Here is a 22267-nt window from a genome sequence, read left to right as displayed (position 1 = left end):
AAATGCGACGAAAGTGAGTCCCAAGAAATGTCACGACCCAAACCCACCCCTAAAAGTTTGGTCCACGATCGGCCTGTACATAGGTCTCAAAACAGAATTTTAAAATAATATTTAACCATATATGGGGCCTTAGGCGGAAGCAATATCAATAAAAGACAACATCCATTGAGCTTGTGCATACCTGATGGTTTAATTAGATTTAAGGATTTAAATACATTCCAAATATACCTATACAATCACAGATTTTATAAAGATCTCACGCACTCTTACATAAGACTTAATAATTTATAAGACTCTCAACAATAAATTAAGGCCTCCACGTAGAGACATACCCCAGGTGACTTGGCAGACAAACGAACCTCAGTACAACTTTAGTGTCAATCCCCGATGGCTCACCTACAGAAATATACATAAAACAGATGAGCAAGGCTCAGTGAATAATAGCAACTTAAGAAGGTTAATTGAATAAGCAAAACCTTGGATAAAATAAATAGACATATACCAACCATATACAGGTCTTATCCATAACTATATTTCAATACGGTCTCAGGTTCACATGTAACACAGAACGGCCTCGGGCCCATATATAATACAGAACGGCCTCGGGTCCATATATAATACAAAACGGCTTTAAGCCCACTGATATGATACAGATTGACTTTAAGCCCACACATATGATATAGATCGGCTTTAAGCCCAGATGTGATACAGAACGACTTTAAGCCCATAGATCTTACAAAACGGCCTCTGGCCCACAGATAATACAGAATGACCTTTGGCCTAACAGATACAAAACGGCCATAGGCCTAACAGATATAGAACGGCCATAGGCCCAGATGTCATAGATTGGCCATAGGCCCAGTTCACATATGTATGGACTCAAGAGGTGTCTCGCACAGATTCTACAGGTGACTCGCACTACAGCACTTAGTTCCGTACAGCACTTTGTTCCATACCAGAAATCATTAGGTCTTAAAGACCGAACAATTCATATCATGTCATAGCATAAACGGAACGAATAAACAGAACATAATAACTCCAGATTCATCAGAATAACATTACACAATAGTGCACATACATTTCCCCATGGTTTATTACAGACATAGTTGTCTTACGAATAACAGAATATTAATAATAACTATTACCAGAAGGCACATATATCACTACAGTACTATTGATAGAGACAGAACCATTCACATCATAATGGCCTCGAGCCCACTTCTATTAATAGGGCAGAATGACCTTTGGTCCATAACAATGCCGTTATTCAAACATATCTATTAATTTAATCAAAGCACAATATCGATGGAATAGGCCATTCACAAACAACAATACATAAATCATAATCATAGAAGTAAGTGAAACGTAACGTTACACTACTATTACTCACAGTGATCAACTCCCGGTAGTAATGGGACGATGTCCTCGTCTCGACCTACAAGTACAGTGCACAACACATAATATCAGATTATACTCGATCCTTTACTTATTCTCTTTGATCGTTCAATCAATTAGCCATGGTGGTACCAGGCTCATTATTATTTAATAAGTTATCATCCATGTCTCAGAAAACAGGAGAAATCGATGGGAAATAGTTTAGGTGAAGAAATGGTACAAAACTGGTTGACATAAAGTGAACAGTCGTCACTATTTTGGGAATAACTATATCTGTATTTAAAATTTGGGAGAGAGACCACCACCATTGGAAACTAGACTTTCGGGGATTGATTTTAGGCTCAAGAATCACTCAAAACGGAGTCCGGATGCAAAAGATATACTTGTTCAAAGTTGGCTGGATGGAGCTGTCTCCGCACGTGCGGGGAAACAGTGCCGCACATGCGGCCCTGGACAGTTTACAGTCCGAAAATGGCTGAAAATTTGGGACTTCTCATTTTCAAAATCAAACCTTAATTACATGTAAATGAAAGCCGAAAACCCTTTAATACATGACCAATTTCACATTAGTAATCTCCATCAAACATCATAACCTCAAAATAAACAAATATAATGACTTTAATTCTTCAATCAAGAAATTCTTAGAAAATCAAGGTTCAATCAAATATATACATAGAACCCTAACTCAAATGGGTTCAAAGCTTCCCTTATTATCATGATTTCATGAAATTGATGCCTCAAACATAAGGATTCAAGATAATTTATCTTACCATAATTCACTCTTTGACTTTCTCATAGTTCTCTTTAATTTTTCCAAGCTTCCATGGTTGATCTCCTTCTTCTCTCTTCAATTTCTTCAAGTCTTCTTCAAGCTCCCAACAATGGTGAACTCTCTCTCTCACTCTCTCTTGGCCTCTCTTTCTCATGGGTCTTCCTCTCTTCTTAGATATTTTTTAGCTCCAAAAGAGAAGTCATACTCATATAACTCATATACACCTATATATTTAATTATATAAGCTTTATCACAAATAAGGAGGGCCAAACACGCCCTTACGAATCGCACAAAATTAAATTTTAATTAAACTTTTTAGATGACTCTAAAAATTATGATGATCATAAATATGTCCCCTGTTCTGGTTTCTGAAGCCTCTAAGGCCTTCAATTTGCAGTACCAAGTTAACCACCCAAACGTACATTAACGAATCAGACAAATTAGATTTCCAATTAAGTTTCCCAAATAGTTCTAAAAATTTCCATCAACACATCCAAGTCCTCAATTGTGATTTCTGAACCCGTAAAGGTCAGTAATTTCAATTTTAAAGCCGTGGCTCAATAGTTAATTCCTCAATTTGAACACATATCATTAAATTAAAATGCATTAACCCATTAGGCCGTAAAGGTAATCTCTAATACGGATTTTGGAGTCGTTACATCCTCTCTACCTTAAAAAGTTCGGTCCTCCAAACTTGATTCGCCCTGCCAGAAGTCCAGTTTCGTCTTGGGTATGCAACACTTCTCAATTATTTAACAATTCACAATCCTATATAATCAATTTCAATGGAGTTTGCTCCAAGAGTCACAAGTAATTCATTTTTACTGGCTAATTAGTAACCCAATTAATAATAATACTCAATATCATCAAAACATCATCTCATTATTCATGACCCTTGTACATTTCAATTTATTGCTTCACAAGTCATATCTTTCAAATAATATAACAACTTAAGGGTATTTAGAAATGAATTCATTTCGACTATTCGATTGCATGCGACTCATAAACTATCAAACATAATTCAAATTCTTTAGGTTCACAACAACCCCCATTATCATAATTCCTCAAAGGTTAAGGAAGCATTCACTACTCCATCGGGTTCCCGATAGCACAAACATACTACAACAATTAGGTCCAGAATAAACAAATGCGTTCTACATTAACGACTTTATAACCCTTGCTCACTGATAAATTAAATATTCAGAACAATAGTTTCAGTAATTTGAAGTATCCTTAAGCGCTTTACTTCCATAACAAATTGAATAAGTGAGGTCTAAATTTTGAATATTCAAATTTAGGCCCAAATCCTCAACTTTAATGAAGGCTCAAATAATCAGAATTAAACTTATCACTTCAAATCAGATTCCTAACAGACTTCAAATAGTAACCCAAATTCCAAAATAGAATGTTAGTAAGATCAAATAAAGATCAAACCTTAATTGGCACAATTCCCAAATTACAGTAAGGTAATAATCATTTAAAATCCATATTCACTTCGAAGATCTTAAAGTCAACATCGTGACATTAAACACAAAATACATTCACCATAAAGTTATTATATTCTTGTTCCATATTTAGTAAGACGTTCCTATCATGGACAAAAACATTTTCCAAAATATGTAATTCATAAAGTTCATCAAACCTTTCATAATTACACACAATACGTTGTTCAGAGACATTATTCAGAAACTTATCAGATCTTTCAAAGATTATCAAATGGTGGGATAATTCCCAATAGCATTAAACATATTTGAATTTTGACAGAACAACCTCTGGGCCAACTGATAACAGATAAGACAGAATGACTTCAAGTTCATCATAGAGCATTCATCAAGCATGCCACAATAAATTATCATCAAAGGGGAAACTCATTCATGCATAGCAAAATATATATATTTTTTTTTCCAGAAAACTTATCATATCCTGAACAATCGGAGTTTCATAGCATATCTCGTCAGTTTGGGGAAATTACTAGGAAAACTAATCATATTCTAAACATGTCAGAGGTTCATAACATATTTTATCATTTCAGAAAATACTTATCATATAGAACAGTTCATAACCAAAATATAGATTTCATTAAACATCGTATAGCATAGCCATTTTCAAAATCATTTATACGAAAGTATTTGTACTAAGACATTACTTACTTAGGTCTATAGTCAACTCACATAGGATCACATATTATTCATCTATGTCAGAAGTACCGAACGTAATTGGTGGTATGATATCTCTAAATAACACGGATCACATAAGTTTCATTCCAATGATCACTCATTTTCAGATCACAATAAGGGAATAAACCTTGAATTAATTCTCATACAAATATTTCGTCCTCAGTCAATAATGGTGAGTTTATGATAACAATATGTTAGGTTCAGAACAAAAACACATTAGAACAAAATTATATCTTTCAGACAAATGGCAGTCCACAAAAGAAACACAATTTTCCTTTTATTTACATTCATTCATAAGAATATATGTTCATACTGAAAAGAAGAACAAAACTTCACTTATCATCCCATAGAAAGATTCACAACATGACCTTCTTTTCACCAATGATCCACTTCAATAACCCAAATAATTTGATTAACAAACATATCATCTCACTACCTTAACAATGCCCATTCGTATTCTTACACGTGGTAAGACAACATAAGTATCACCTCATTCTTACTACCTTTTCCTCAAGCCACTACATACAAATTAGCTTAATACACAAGATCATACCAAGTCATTTAACTCCATGGTTCAATATTTCAGATAATATTCTCATTCGCCAGCAGACATATCTCAATTTCCTCGACATACACTCTATCTCTACAAATTAACATACTCAACGTCACCAACATTCTAGTCAAAATTTCAATTCCATAAAATTCCACCGAATACTACGTGATCACAGATCATAATACTTGTATTTATTAACATTTCATTTCATCCCCACTCCTAGAGTCATAAGATGCAGACTGTTAACATATCGCATATCATTCATTAATTATTCCATAACACATAGTTTCACATACCTAGTCATAACACACATGAGTATACAAGGACATGAGTGGGGTAATCCCTTTATCTCTACTTCTTATATCAAATCATTCTTCAATCCCATACTCGTTTTTTAATCATTGTATCTCTCAATTGCCATACACTTTAATGATTTACAACATCCTCAGTTTCCCCAAAATTCCGCATGGTCTAATTTCACATATAACATAGATAGAAACTAAGTTTAATCTCTTTTCATATTACGTTTCCACGAACATGCTTGTACTTATCAATTTGAATAGCCGAAGAGCACCGATATTCCACACCTTTCAAAATTTAGCCTTATGTAACCCATTCTCATTTCATAACAATTACCCAATTCTCCTTAAACACAAAACTCAGTCTATGAAACAAAACATATGAATCTTCTTTTATTACCCCAAGGTCTATGAGAATTCTCATTCTTAATCTCAATACTCAACATATTGTACGAGCTTATATACATCTTTTAAAATGCACATCATATCCTTTCGTTACTAGAAACATGCAACTTAAATGCATTCTAGACACTCTAATGCTCAAAGGACATGTGTGTGAGTTCTTAACTCGTGCTCTGATACCACCTGTCACGACCCAAACCCGCCCCTAAAAGTTTGGTCCATGACTGGCCTGTACATAGGCCTCAAAACAGAATTTTAAAATAATATTTGACCATATATGGGGCCTTAGGCGGAAGCAATATCAATAAAAGACAACATCCATTGAGCTTGTGCATACCAGATGGTTTAATTGGATTTAAGCATTTAAATACATTCCAAATATACCTATATAATCACAGATTTTATATAGATCTCACACACTCTTACATAAGACTTAATAATTTATAAAACTCCCAACAATAAATTAAGGCCTCCACATAGAGACATACCCCAGGTGACTTGGCAGACAAGCGAACCTCAGTACAACTCTAGTGTCAATCCCCGATGGCTCACCTACAGAAATATACAAAAAACAGAATGAGCAAGGCTCAGTGAATAATAGCAACTTAAGAAGGTTAATTGAATAAGCAAAATCTTGGATAAAATAAATAGACAGATACCAACCATATACAGGTCTTATCCATAACTATATTTCAACACGGTCTCAGGTTCACATATAATACAGAACGGCCTCGGGCCCATATATAATACAAAACGGCCTCGGGCCCATATATAATACAGAACGGCTTTAAGCCCATAGATATGATACAGATCGGCTTTAAGCACACAGATATGATATAAATCGGCTTTAAGCCCAGATGTGATACAGAACGGCTTTAAGCCCACAGATCTTACAGAACGGCCTCTGGCCCACAGATAATACAGAACGACCTCTAGCCTAACCGATACAGAACGGCCATAGGCCCAGTTCACATATGTATGGACTCAAGAGGTGTCTTGCACGGATTCTAGAGGTGACTCGCACTGCAGCACTTAGTTCCGTACAACACTTTGTTCCATACCATAAATCATTAGGTCTTAAAGACCGAACAATTCATATCATGTCATAGCATAAATGGAACGAATAAGCAGAACATAATAAATCCATATTCATCATAATACCATTACACAATAGTGCACATACATTTCCCCGTGGTTTATTACAGACATAGTTGTCTTGCAAATAACAGAACATTAATAATAACTATTACCAGAAGGCACATGTATCACGACAGTACTATTGATAGAGACAGAACCATTCACATCATAATGGCCTTGGGCTCACTTCTATTAATAGGGACAGAATGACCTTTGGTCCATATCAATGCCATTATTCAAACATATCTATTAATTTAATCAAAGCACAATATCGATAGAATAGGCCATTCACAAACAACAATACATAAATCATAATCATAGAAGTAAGTGAAACGTAACGTTACACTACTATTACTCACAGTGATCAGCTCCCGGTAGTAATGGGACGATGTCCTCGTCTCGACCTACAAGTACAGTGCACAACACATAATATAAGATTATACTCGATCCTTTACTTATTCTCTTTGATCGTTCAATCAATTAGCCATGGTGGTACCAAGCTCATTATTCTTTAATAAGTTATAATCCATGTCTCAGAAAACAGGAGAAATCGATGGGAAATAGTTTAGGTGAAGAAATGGTACAAAACTGGTTGACATAAAGTGAACAGTCGTCACTATTTTGGGAATAACTATATCTGTATTTAAAATTTGGGAGAGAGACCACCACCATTGGAAACTAGACTTCCGGGGCTTGATTTTAGGCTCAAGAATCACTCAAAACGGAGTCCAAATGCAAAAGATATACTTGTTCAAAGTTGGCTGGATAGAGCTGTCTCCGCACGTGCGGGGAAACAGTGCCGCACATGCGGCCCTGGACAGTTTACAGTCCGAAAATGGCTGAAAATTTGGGACTTCTCATTTTCAAAATCAAACTTTAATTACATGTAAATGAAAGCCGAAAACCCTTTAATACATGACCAATTTCACATTATTAATCTCCATCAAACATCATAACCTCAAAATAAACAAATATAATGACTTTAATTCTTCAATCAAGAAATTCTTAGAAAATCAAGGTTCAATCAAATATACACATAGAACCCTAACTCAAATGGGTTCAAAGCTTCCCTTATTATCATGATTTCATGAAATTGATGCCTCAAACATAAGGATTCAAGATAATTTATCTTACCGTAGTTCACTCTTTGACTTTCTCATAGTTCTCTTTAATTTTTCCAAGCTTCCATGGTTGATCTCCTTCTTCTCTCTTCAATTTCTTCAAGTCATCTTCAAGCTCCCAACAATGGTGAACTCTCTCTCTCACTCTCTCTTGGCCTCTCTTTCTCACGGGTCTTCCTCTCTTCTTAGATATTTTTTAGCTCCAAAAGATGAGTCCTACTCATATAACTCATATACACCTATATATTTAATTTTATAAGCTTTATCACAAATGAGGGCCAAACACGCCCTTACAAATCGCACAAAATTAAATTTCAATTAAACTTTTCAGATGACTCTAAAAATTATGATGATCATAAATATAACCCCTGTTCTGCTTTCTAAAGCCTTTAAGTCCTTCAATTTGCAGTACCAAGTTAGCCACCCAAACGTACATTAACGAATCAGACAAATTAGATTTCCAATTATGTTTCCCAAGTAGTTCTAAAAATTTCCATTAACACATCCAAGTCCTCAATTGTGATTTCTGAACCCGTAAAGGTCAGTAATTTCAATTTTAAACCCGTGGCTCAACAGTTAATTCCTCAATTTGAACACATATCATTAAATTAAAATGCATTAACCCATAAGGCCATAAAGGTAATCTCTAATACGGATTTTGGGGTCATTACAAGAAGGGTTGGTGGAGACGCCTGAGCCTGCCCCTGAATGCATGCAAGATAGGCCCATACCCCAGCAGGAGGTACTTGCTGAGGTTAACCTCAGTGACTTACTTGGGCAGAGCATGCCGGTGTTTGTCAGTGATATAATGGCTCTAGCAGCTAAGGCATAATTGATAACACTACTAAAGCAATATAGTGATGTCTTTGTTTGGACATATGATGATATGTCTGGTCTTGACCTATCCCTCGTCACTCATCATCTGGGCACTTTTCCCAACTCTAAACCGATCAAGCAGCATGCTTGAAAGTATCACCCTAATCTTGAAGCAAAGATTAAAGCAGAGGTAGAGAAGTGGCAGAGGGCCAAATTCATTGATCCTATATAATATCCAACTTGGCTAGCAAATATCATTCCTGTGCAGAAGAAGAATGGTCAGATCAGGGTCTGCGTAGACTTTCGTGACCTAAATAAGGCTTGCCCGAAAGATGAGTTTCCATTACCCCATGTCGATACACTTGTCGTTTCAACTGCGGGCCATCAGATGTTCTCTTTCAGGGATGGGTTCAATGGTTATAACCAGATCAAAATAGCGCCAGAAGATGCAGAAAAGACAGCTTTCAGAACGCCCTTTGGAAATTTTTTCTATACAGTGATACCCTTCGATTTGAAAAACGCGGGGGCAACTTACCAACGGGCTATGACTGCAGTGTTTCGTGACATGTTGCACCACGAAGTGGAAGTATTTGTGGATGATTTGGTGATCAAGTCTACTAAGGTAAACCACCACCTCTGCGACTTGGAAAAGTTTTTCAGCGTTGCCGCAAATTTTGCCTCAAGATGAACCCTCTCAAGTGTGCCTTTGGAGTACCACTGGCAAGTTCCTTGGCTTCCTTGTACACCAGTAGGGGATCAAAGTAGATGGGGATAAGGTCAAGTCAATCATGGAGATGCCACCGCCACACCCTCAAAAAGCTTTGAAGAAATTCCTAGGCAAGGTGTCATACGTTAGGAGGTTTATTCCAGCCCTTGCTGAGATAACCTTCTCCTTTGGGACACTGTTGAAAGGGAATCACAAGTTTGAATGGCTGCAAGAACACAAATGGGCATTTGATATGGTGAAGAAAGCGCTTACCTCCCCACTTACAATTATTGCTCCACAGCCTGAAAAGCATTTGCTGTTGTACCTGACCTTTACCCTGTGGTCTATTGGAGCCCTACTTGTCCAAGACATAGATGGCATTGAGAAGCCAGTCTATTACATCAGTCACAAAGTCAATGGTGCCGAGTCGCGATATACCCCAATTGAGAGGCATTGCTTAGCCTTGATCTTCAAAGCGTAGAAGTTTGGCCACTATTTTTTGGCACACCCAATCCAGGTTGTGACCCAGAGTGATCCAGTACGTTACTTGCTAAGCAAGCCCGCTCTAACCGGGAGAATGGCAAGATGGCTCTTGGCTCTAGTGGAATATGATATTGCTTGTGTCGCTCCTAAGGCTATTAAGAGCCAAGTACTTGCGGACCTACTGGCCCAGTTCCCATTTGGTGAACATGAACCTGCAGAGGTACCTCTACCGGGTGAGTTCCATGTCTCAGCAGCTGCGATTGAGACCTATTGGGACTTAAAGTTTGATGGAGCTTCCGGAGCTAGAAAAGGTGAAGCTGGTGTCACACTAACCAGTCAAGAAGGAGAGAAGTTCCATCTATCATATAAGCTTGACTTTGAGTGTTTAAACAACGAGGCCGAATATGAAGCATTGATACTGGGCCTGATAGTTGCCCAAAAGAAAGGCCTCTGCAAGTTGAGAATCTAGGGTGACTCCAAGTTAGTTGTCAAGCAAACAATGGGTGATTTCACCTTGAAGGAGCCTCTGTTGGCCCCATATCGCACAGTAGTCCAAAGGTTGCTTGCTCAGTTTGATGATGTCCAAATCCAGTATACCCCTCATGCACATAACTGTTTCCTCGATGCCTTGGCTACACTGGGGGCAAAGGTGAAGATACCAGATGATAGTATAGCCATCGTCATCGAGAAAAGAACAACACCCGCAGAGCTAACTGAAGAACATGTAGAGTAAGATGTTGAGGGGTAGAAAGAAGATATAATCCAGCAGTTGAAAACAAGCCAGGGAATAATTAGACCAGCAGAACTTGCACCATTTATCCTCCTTAGAGGAGAGTTGTACTTTTGCAGTCCCAACAATTTGCTGGCAAGTTGCGTTGGTAGACAAGAAGCAGCTTACAGACTTAAGTAGATCTATGCTAAATCCTGTGAAGATGGAGATATTAGTCTATACCGACGAATACAGAGGTAAGGGTATTATTGGCCAGAGATGGAGAAGGAAAGTACTGAGTTGCAGAGGCAATGTACAAAGTGTCAATCTCTTCCTAAGGAAGAGGAAGCCCATTTCCTAAGCAATAAAGAATGGAGGCAGCCATATATCGACTATCTCTGAAATGGCACACTGTCCGAGAACAAAGTCGATGCGATCAGAGTTAAGAGGCGAGCCCTCCGCTTCTTCCTTGACCAAGGCAAGCTGTACCAAAGAAGCTTCGAAGGGGTACCTTTAGCGTGCTTATCAAAAGATGAGGCAAATGAGGTGCTGAGGGAAGCCCACAGAGCATCAAGGAGGGCAGCGACTAAATAGACATCTTATTCACCTCGGCTGCTACTGGCCAACAATGAAAGAAGATGCTAAAAACTTTGTAAGGAGATGCCAATTCTGTCAAAAGTTTTGGAATTGGATACATGCACCAGCAGTTGAACTACACAACATCAAGACCCCTTATCTGTTCCATACGTGGGCATTCGACTTGATAGGTCCTATAGTGCAGCAGTCCAAAGGCTACAGATGGATACTTGCAGCAACCGAAGTTAGCACCAAATGGGTAGAGGCTATACCAATAAGGAAGGCAGATGGGGCAGGAGTGGCCAACTTCATCAGAGAGAACATAATCTGCAGATTTGGCATACCCAAAGTGATATTGTTTGATAACGGAACTTCTTTTGTAAACCGCCATATTGGAAAGCTGCTGGATGCCTACCGGATCAAGCATCACAAGTGTAGTCCATACTACCCCCAAGGGAACGGACAAGCTGAGGCGACCAACAAAACCCTCATCCAAATACTGAGTAAAATGATGGATGAAGTAGGGGGCACATGGTCTGAACAACTCGCCTTAGATAATAATGGGCCTAAGTGCTGAGGTCGCCCCAATGAGGCGATCAGGAACGAAACAGAAGCATGGGCCAAAGCCCAAGGGAAGTGAGCCAACAAGTGGGTCGAGGTAGGTCCGACCCACCAGGGCTCTAGATGGACTCAGCGAGAAGAAATGCCCAAGTCAAGTTGCGGAGGCAACACTTGCAGCGGCGAAGTTGCGGAGGGAACATGTGCAGCGGCAGAGTTGCTGAAGCACTTTCTCTCAACGCCGCCATTCCAAGTATCTTCCGTGCCGCCGCCATCCCAAGTAATGTTGGTGTCGCGACCATCTGGAGTTACCAAGGGAAGGAGAAGACCGAAGCAGCTAAGTTGCTAAGGCAACACTTGCAATGCCCAAGTTGCGAAGGCATTATGTCGGCGTTGCCATCTTTAATATCTTCAGTCATGCCGTCTGAACTTGCCGCGGGGAATGACTACCGCAGCAACTACTATCGCAACAACTAAGTTGCCGAGGGAATATCCTGCCAAGGTGATAGCAGCCTTTAAGAGAGGCTTTGCTTTGCAAGTAGAGGCTAATGCCTAGCATTGACAGCAGGCCCCAAAACATTACTGGCCTAGGGCTGATAGCAGGCCTTTAATTTGGTGCTGATAGCAGGCCCCATGACTTACTGGTTGGAGCTGATAGCAGGCCTAGAAATACTAGTTTACCGCGGCAACCCCGCGAAGATGGGAGCAGGGTAGCCCGAGTATAAGGGACCTCCTTTCCATTACCCAGGTCATGGACCTGCCTTGGTCGCACAGGCAGGACTAAGGAAGCCGCCTTGGGCTTGGTGCTAAGGCACATCATGGCTAATAGCAGCCCTGGCTGTGGCCTTCGCCCTGGGAAACTGGAGAGCTTGTGGTTAGGTGGCTAAGGGTGGAGGCTTTGCTGAGGTGAGCACAAACATAGTCGATAGCAGACTAATGGAGTCCTGAGAATGCATGTATTGGCCAAATAGAACTGAGAAAGCAAGTGCAGCTGCGAGGTTCACCGTTGTAAGTGCACTTGCTGAGGTTCAAGCTGAGAAGGCAAGTACAGAGGCAAACACTCCCGCTGCAATTGCACTTGTTGAGGCCCAAAAAAGGAGTTGTCGCGCCAAGCACTCCCGACGCAACTACACTTGCTGAGGTTCAAAAAGTTAGGTGAGGAGGCAAACAAATAGTATACAGTACATGCAGAGGGACACGTGGCACCTTCAACCTGGTGGATCAAGGCAAAATATTTTATGTAATCCTCTGGGACACATGTCTTCTCTCCATTTGGCCACTTGGTGTCCTCTTGGTACCAAGGAAAAGCCTATAAATAGGACTCATTTCCCAAGGTTCAACAAGAGGAATTTTGGGCATTTGGAGGAGATGCTACCCAATTTGGTACTGTCATATACTTCTTCTTAAGCCACTTGCTTCACCCTCACCCAACTACACACTCTTCAACTCCCAAATAATTATTGCTGTTCATTCTCAAGCCACTTCCTCCATCTGTGGATCATTAGTATAGTTTTGCCTCTCTAATCACCTCTCTAACCTCGAACCCCTCTTACAATATATATATATATATATATATGTATTGCAAATCAAGAAGCTTTGAAATTTTCATTTTTAGTGTTATTTTCTAATTTGACGAAAATGAATTCACAAAATCGATCACTGACCAATAATCAACATCATCTTCAATCAATTTTTAAATTTTAACCTTATACAACTTACTTTAAATAATAACTAAAAAGCCCACACACACTCTACGTCTGTGAATTAATTATAGCGGACAGTTATCTATTAAAACAGTGGTATAGCGTTGGTAACTGTTTCAAGTAATTCTGAACATTTGGTAACTACTCCAAACAATTTCTAGGAATGTTCATCAAATCATTCAATCCGATCAAATCGATCAACCCGAACCAAACCGACTACAACAGTCGTCTTCAACTCAGACGTCAATGGATCTTAAAATGCATTTTTTTTTTTAAAATTTTTTTCATGCGCTTGGTGATGGATGCATGATAGACGAAGCCGATCAAACCAACCTGATCGATAGACAATGTTAAATAGAACTAAAACATGGTTTCCTTTAGTTATCGCTTCAGATTGCACTAACTTCTCTCATCACTGTATCACAATAAAATACCTTACAACTTACACGTGGCTTTGTATTTTGGGAATCAGATCACCAATTTTTACTCTTTCTAATTACATGAAGTGGACACTCCCCCTTTTGTGAAATCTCTCTCTCCTTTGTCTCTTTCTCTTCCCAAGAAACCCTCCAGTAGACCTGTCGATCTCCCTCCCCAAGAAATCGCTCTCCACCTACCATATTTCCCTCTAATTTTTTTTTTCTCTCTCTACTCTATATCTCTCCTCCAAAGAAAACCCGATCTCCTTAAATATTACAGCCTAAAAGAGAAACCCTTCTCACCTTAACAAAGGTGGCAACACTGGCTCTAATCAACGGAACGTAAATGGAATCGGTGGTAGTGGCATTAAAAGATGGTATCTCTTCATCTTTCACTCTTTGTTTCTACAAATCAGTATGCTTGTTTCAACCTATTTGTTCAAATCTCCTATGTCTCTTCCACTCCATTGATACACGTTTGAACACAAGAATATGGATAGTTGTTAGTACATTGAATTGTGTATATGGTACCTACTGAACCGACCGTGAAGCCAAGTGATTTATTTAAGTCGATTTCATATAGCATTTGGGCTGGCAACAGTTTTCCATTTTCTCAAACTGATACATTTGGTTCAGTGGTGGTTTAACGGTAGACTTGATCAAATCTAACCCGTGAACACCCCTATCCAATGTAATCTGGCTTCAATTTACACCAACTCAAATATTGACTTCGTACCGTCTTGACAACTTAACTATTTTAGTAATTTTTTTAACTTTTTAACTTTTTTATGGGATGAAAAAAATTCATTGATGTATATGATGTAATATTTTGACTTTTTAAGGAGTTGTTTGGGATGATCTAAATAAATGTACTTTTTGACTTTTTATGAAATATGGGTTAGCTATGGGTTTGGTTTGAAGTGATATGATAGAGATGTTATGTGACTTAAATAAGATGATATGACTTAAATAGGTTAATAACTTTTTGACTTTTTAACTTTTTTAGGTTATGACAAATAAGGCCTATTTTTTTTTTTTTTTAAATCTATTTTAGCCAAAAAATTGGTTGCCAATAGGGCCTTTGTATATAGGAGAAATTACCGGTAAATCCCAAATTATGAAATGATGATCTATTTAGTCCTGTGTTTTTTCTTATGAAACATTTGGTCCTATTTAATTAGTAATGAATACTATTTTTCTTTGATTTGGCATGGGCGGAGTGTACACATTTACCCTTACTATGATTTTGGTAGATTCTTTTTTACTCATTTGTATGTAATAGCTGAAAGGATAATGTTTTACATTTCTATTTTTGTGTGTTCGATTTTTGTAAAGTTGAAGGGGCTAAATAAGAAATGGGTCAGACCTAAGCCTTGGGCCGGTCCAATTCCCTAAGCCCAAATCCAAATGGGTCAGATAAGCATGTGGGCAGCCCAACTAAGCCCAACTTCATTACTAACAGTCCACCCAAGTCCTCAAGCACTTGAGCCCAACTCGCAGTAGAAAGGCTAGTCCAGCTGTAATACTGGGCTAGGGCCGACCTGCAGGACTCATTATATGGGCCGAGCTAATAGAAGAACCCATCATCAGAACCAAAGTGGGCTGAGTCCATACACAAATATTTGAATGGGCCAGCCCATCCCAACAGTAGCCTCGCAAAGGGCTGAGCCGAGACACAACAGTGTCGAGCTGAGGGAACCTCTCAAAGAAACGTGGAAGCTATGAGTATATGCATATGCAAGTTGCCACCTCAACTGGTCCCCTACACCTAGAATCACGGAAACAGTTGAACCAGAGGAACGTGGTTTGTTATCAGCATGACTACAATGAGTATATGCAACCCTTGGCAACTACCAAATGGTTCCCCACCATGGGCAATGCTAAAAGGAAACTTGGCAGCACCAGAGCTCCATAAAACCATCTTGGGAAGCAAGCAAAGAGTTCTATATAAATTACACTAACTTCACATTGAAGCTAACTGATCTAAGCTGAACCCCACTTATTAAAAACTGAACTCTCTACACTTAGAGGGTACTGCACTTCTTCTACGATTACTGATTCCTACATCGGAGGGGTTATCCGGCCAACCCCAGCCGGGCAGCTCTTACGGTTCTTCTTGCTGCAAGGACCTCATTCCTTGGATAGTCCAACGGAGTGCGAAGCTCCGATCCACTTTGATCTAGTGCGGTATCCGGTACGCACAATTGGTGCGGTGAGCGTGGACACTTTGTCTCTGAACTCTACACTCAGTTCCGGCGATGGGGATTGAGGACATCCCATCTTTGACACATACTCCACAGACGAAGAAGACAAAGGACAAAGGTTTGGCACTCCCAACAATCTTAGAAGAACAAACTGGAAACAATAATCAGACCCCCGAATCCGTTGAGCATCGATTGCCCTTCGCTGGAGGTTCTTCTCATCACTTTCTTCTAGAAAGGGATTACAGAGATCGAATCATAGACTCCATGGGGATAGAGATACAGGAACTGAAAGCGCAACTCAAAAGGGTACTAGATGACCCGACGGAAAAGAAGACTAAAGCAGAGCCCTCTCGCCTACGACAGAGAAGCTCATCCAAAGAACCACCAGTGAAAAAGCTCTCCAGAAATCAGTCTTGGCAGCAAAGCCAACCAATCCCAGTACAAAGTGAGGCGGCGAGTAGCCACACCCGTGGGTCACGCCGGAGAAGGGCTAAGAGGCAGAAGACGGTCAGCCAACAGATTGAATACCCTCCTTAAGACCTTCGTACTTGGCTAATTGGCAACAAGTAGAATGAGCAACGTCGGGATCATCTAGACCGTACCATCCACCAGAGAGAGCACCGAGCGCTGGATAGGCTTGTTTCCTCCCCATTCTGCCTGGAAATTGTGGCCATGAAACCTCCCAAGAAATTCACCCCGCTAAAGTTCACGTCGTACGATGGGAAGTCAGATCCATTGCCGCATATCAGCCATTATAGACAGATAATGTCCCTATAAAGCCGAGATAAAGCACTGATGTACAAAGTCTTCCCGTCCAGCTTGGGAGAATCCGGACTTCGATGGTTTGATCGACTCCACACTGGATCAATTTTTGACTGGAAGCAGCTCTCCGAAGCGTTCTTAACTAGGTTTGTCTCCAACACTAAGATCCTGAAAGAGCTTGATACACTGTTCAGCCTCCGAAAGGAGCAGGAAGAAACGCTGCACAGTTATGCAAAGAGGTGTTGGGAAGAGTACAATGACCTGGAGGAAAACGTTTGCAGTGAGCAGATGACTGTCATGTCTTTCAAACATGATATGCTCCCAGAAAGTAAGTTGAGACAGTCACTTACCAAGTGTCCGGCCATAGCGCTGAAAGATTTGCGTGCCAGGATTAAGCAGTACGCTCGCCTCGAAGATGACCAGATCCCTATCGAGGTAGCATCAGCAGAACAAATAACTCGGCACAAGAAGAGAACGGACCAAGGGGAACACCGGGGGCTCACGGTGAATGAAGTGGATAAGTCTAAATCTCACGAAGCAGTCATGACGGTATTCAAAGAACCAATCTATCGTATCTTGGAAAAGATTAAGAGAGAACCCTTCTTTGTTTGGCCGCTGAAGATGTTAGAAGATTCGGCTCGGCGTAATTAGAAGCTCAGATGCACCTATCACCAAGACAGGGGGTATGTGACTTAGAATTGTAGAGCACTGAAGCAACACTTGGAAGACCTAGTAGCAGCTGGACACTTCTGGGATTACATTAATCAGAATAAAGCAGTGACCGAGCCGGGGAACCCACCACCAGAACCGAACATTGAGCACCCACCTCGGTTGATAATGAATGTGATCCATGGAACAGCAACCCAATAACATGAAGAGGCACTAAAAGAAGAGATTGCTAAGGCTGTACAAATTTAGCAGGTCATGTCAGTGGAGCCCACATCAAAAAAGGTACGCACGGTACACAAATCCCCTTTGTGCATTGTTTCGTTTACTAGAAATGATTTAGAAGGCATACAACACCCACATACTGATGCACTTATTATAACTGTGGGAATTGGGAAATGGTTTGACGTAAACGAGTCCTAGTAGATCAAGGCAGTGCAGCAGACATATTGTATTATGACTTGTTCAGAAAGCTCAGTCTCTCTGAGCAGCACCTCATCCCAACGGCATCTCCATTAGTCGGCTTCAATTCACAGCCAGAATGGCCACTTGGCAGAATAGTGTTGCCAGTCGTGGCAGGAGCGAAGACCTTCTAGATAGAGTTTTTAGTTATTAATACACCTTCCCTTTACAACGCCAAACTTGACCGTCCATGGATTCACCAAATGGAGGCGGTCCCTTCAACCTACCACCAGCTCATCCATTTCCCAACGGAACACAGAGTAGAGCAGATCTGAATGGATCAAGTTGCGTCCAAACATTGCTTCATGGCGGCATTGAAGGCTAAACAGCTTTACAACCAGGTACAGATAGTGGAAGTGGTCGAGCAGCCAGTCTTGGAAGATATAGGGGGAGCCCCAGAGGAAAAGATGGTAGAGGATTTGGAGAAAGTCCTGGTAAATGAGGATGATCTAGAAAAGTACGTCCTTATCGGTACCTCGCTAGGCGCTAATGAGAAACTTCAGTTGCTGGAACTGTTGAGGGAAAATATAGAGGTATTCGCACGGTCAGCATATGATACCCCAGGGTTGAACTCAGAATTTGCTTGCCACAAACTCAACATCAACCCTTCCGCTCGGCCTGTCGTGCAGAAAAATTGAAGATCCTCAGTTGAGCACACTGAAGCAGTAATTGCCGAAGTCGAAAAACTCTTAGCATCGGGAGCGATCAGAGAAGTTCAGTACCCACAATGGCTGTCCAACACAGTTGTAGTAAAAAAGAAGAACGAAAAATGGAGAGTCTGCGTTGACTTCACCTGTTTAAACAGAGCTTGTCCCAAGGACAGTTTCCCTCTACCTCGCATCGATCAACTGGTAGACTCTACAGCACGGCATGAATGCATGAGCTTTCTGGACGCTTATAGCAGTTATCACCAGATACCACTGTTCAGTCCATATCAAGAGAAGACAACATTTATCACTCAAAGGGGCACTTATTGCTACAAAGTAATATCGTTCGACCTCAAGAACGTCGGAGCAACCTACTAGCGAATGATAACTCGAATGTTAAAGGACCAACTCGAAAAGACTATGGAAGCTTATATAGATGATATGGTAGTAAAAAGAAAGCACGCTACAAACCACCTTGCAGACTTAAGAGAGGTCTTTGGTATCCTGAAAAACCATCAGCTTCCCCTTAATGCCTCGAAATGTGCTTTCGGGGTAGGAACAGGGAAGTTCTTGGGGTACGTGGTCACTCACAGAGGAATCAAGGCAAATCCAGATCAAATCAAAGCAATACAAGAGCTTCAAGTACCAACAAAGGCTAAAGGGCTACAAAAGCTGGCCGGAATGGCAGCTGCCCTGAATCGGTTCATTAGCAAGTCTTCAGATCGGATAAAGCCTTTCTTCTAGCTATTGAGAAAAAAGACAGCATTTGAATGGAGTCATGAGTGTACCGAAGCATTGCAAAGTCTCAAAAGATACCTCTGTACACCACCTCTTCTGTCCACTCCAGAACCAAGAGAGGAGCTGTACTTATATCTAGCAGTCTCAGATCCCGCTGTAAGTGCAGTATTGATTTGAGAAGGTAACAAGGAACAGAGGCCAGTATACTATGTTAGCAAGACTCTACTAGATGCCGAGACACAGTATCTACCTTTGGAAAAGTTAGTTACGCATTGCTTATCGCCTCAAGAAAGTTGCAACATTATTTCCAGGGGCATACCATCAATGTCCTCACTAAATTCCCTCTCAGATCTGTATTCAGCCAAGCTGATTTCTCTGGCCGAACGGCGAAATGGGCAGTAGAACTTGGTGAGTTTGACATTCGGTATCAACCCAGGACAGCAATCAAGGCCTAGGTGTAACAAGCCCGCGGGGGACCTCGCTACAGCTCGGACTCGACTTTCGTTAGTCACGGTTCTAAGTCTGAACCAAAGAGTCCAAATCCGGCAAATCGTTTTGAGAAAACAGATTTTTGAAAGAAGTGCCAAACATGGACTGCTTTTCCAGATACAGAGTCGCCACCTAAATATTTTATTTTGGGAAATTTAGGAAACCCTGACTCGGTGCCAAAAGGCCACGTGTCCGTCATCACCAAAGTTGCCTCGGCTCGGGAACTTGGGTACGATTGGGGAAGGTCACTTCGTGAGCACCCCCGCTCACCCGGTCATAGACCGGCCTCTACTAACCATGATATCAATTTTTGAAAACATTGTGAGTTCTTATTCCGGTTTATTAGCCTAGGTTACTATGTGATGCGCACAGCATACAAATATAGACCGGGTCGCCTGAATTGGAACGAAACATTTCATGTTTGTTTTTGAAAATGGTTTGCTACCCGCAAGTAGGCTTTAGAACATTTGATGATTTATTCCAATTTAAGTAACCCAACCTTTACCCACAGGCATTCAGGCAGTTATATCAGATAAGCACATAGCCTCATGGTAAGCATGCTATTCATGGCAGTCACTCACACGCATGCAAGGATGCTAAAGCATAAAGCTTACCGAGTACTCCAAGCCAAAATAGCAACTCATTAGAAATCATGCATGAATCCTAAGTATACAGAAATGTCTAATGCAACACATGCAAAATGCAACTATAGCAGGCTCGGCTATTCTAAACATGGCATATGGAATGCTACAGCTAACATGTATTCAATTTGGAATTGAAAGTACAATGCAGTTAGTATGATGCGCCGAGCCCGGTGCATGCAAAACAGATGAATGATGCAAACATGCTGTCATACTGTATGCTAATTTAAACATGCCCTAATCTAACCATCAAAAGCGGATAAATAAAAGGGAGAAAGACGTGGGGTTGGAAGACATACAACACACACACGCACACTTATTACAGTTGTGGCCCTCGCGCAGAGGGTCCGAATAAATAATACAGTCCAAATATTACAGTCCCGAATAAAAGAATATTACAGTCCAAAATATTACAAAATCCTAATTAATTAATGAATTAACTAAGAAAGCAAATAAAACTGGCGTGCAAGCCAGGGACTGCCTTGCTTCTGATGGATGATGCATGTCCGGATTGTCTTGCGCGGAAATCCACCGGAATGCCCCAATTAGCCTCTGTTTACACATGTTCTTGAAATGCGTGCCAAGCCCCAAAGGGTTGCTGATTCCTGGTTTTGCTGCAACAGAGAGCAGGAAAGGGGCATAGCAATGTATTTGCACAGATATATGCATGTCGCGATCCTCGTGCCACCAATCACGCATACCGAGGCATGATGGTCGAGGAGTCGAAATGCACAACTCAATATAGGATGAATGCACATGAAACTACAGCTAAAACCTAACTCCATCATGGACAATCCGGAGTGTCGGTGACTGGGGGAATTGAGACACATTCCGTCACTCGGAGTACGAAATGTACCTCGTTTCCCGTGCCCGGGCTAACTCCTATCCCGAACACGATGTGATATGCATGATATGCATGAAATGCAACTAAGATACAATCCTAACATACACAATGTTATGAAAATGAAATGCCTCGAAATGCGTGCACACGGGCACGCAAACCGGGAAAATGGCAGAATATGATGAAAATGAGACGCCTTGAAATGCGTGCACACGGGCACGCAAACCGAGGCAATGGTAAATGCAATGAAAATGAGATGCCTCGAAATACGTGCACACGGGCACGCAAACTGAGGCAATGGTAAATGCAATGAAAATGAGATGCCTCGAAATGCGCGCACACGGGCATGCAAACCGAGGCAATGGTAAATGCAACGAAAATGAGATGCCTCGAAATGCGTGCACACGGGCACGCAAACCGAAGCAATGGTAAATGCAACGAAAATGAGATGCCTCGAAATGCCTGCACACGGGCACGCAAACCGAGGCAATGGTAAAATGTTATGAAAATGAGGTGCCTCGAAATACGTGCACACGGGCACGCAAATCGAGGTAATGATAAGATGCTATGAAAATGAGGTGCCTCGAAATGCGTGCACACGGGCACGCAAACCGAGGCAAAGGTAAAATGATATGAAATGACATGGAAACATGATATCGGCTTATACCAACATGAGTGAGCCTCAGCCACACTCACATAGGATGCCGATTGATGAAAATGAAGTGCCTCGAAATGCGTGCACACAGTCACGCAAACCGAGGCGATGACATACGCAATGCAAATGACATGAAAACATGATATGGGCTTATACTAACATGAGAGAGCCCTAGCCACACTCACATAAGAGGCCGATGGCAGAAAATGAAGTGCCTCGAAATGCGTGCACACGGGCACGCAAACCGAGGCAATGGTAAAATGCTAAAAATGAGGTGCCTCAAAATGCGTGCACACGGGCACGCAAATCGAGGCAATGATAGAATGCAATGAAAAT

General features: G+C 40.9%; 1 protein-coding gene across 1 annotated transcript; it reads left to right on the top strand.

The window, feature by feature from the left end:
- The first annotated feature begins 16825 nt into the window (after positions 1–16825).
- LOC114276888 (uncharacterized) lies at positions 16826–17443 on the top strand. Its single transcript, XM_028218724.2, has one exon. The coding sequence runs from the start codon at positions 16826–16828 to the stop codon at positions 17441–17443; it is 618 nt and encodes a 205-aa protein (XP_028074525.2).
- Positions 17444–22267: the final 4824 nt, after the last annotated feature.

Source organism: Camellia sinensis, chromosome 5 (assembly GCF_055761805.1).
Source record: "Camellia sinensis isolate YWXY chromosome 5, ASM5576180v1, whole genome shotgun sequence".
Taxonomy (NCBI): Eukaryota; Viridiplantae; Streptophyta; class Magnoliopsida; order Ericales; family Theaceae; genus Camellia; species Camellia sinensis.
This window is presented reverse-complemented; position numbering and strand designations above follow the sequence as displayed.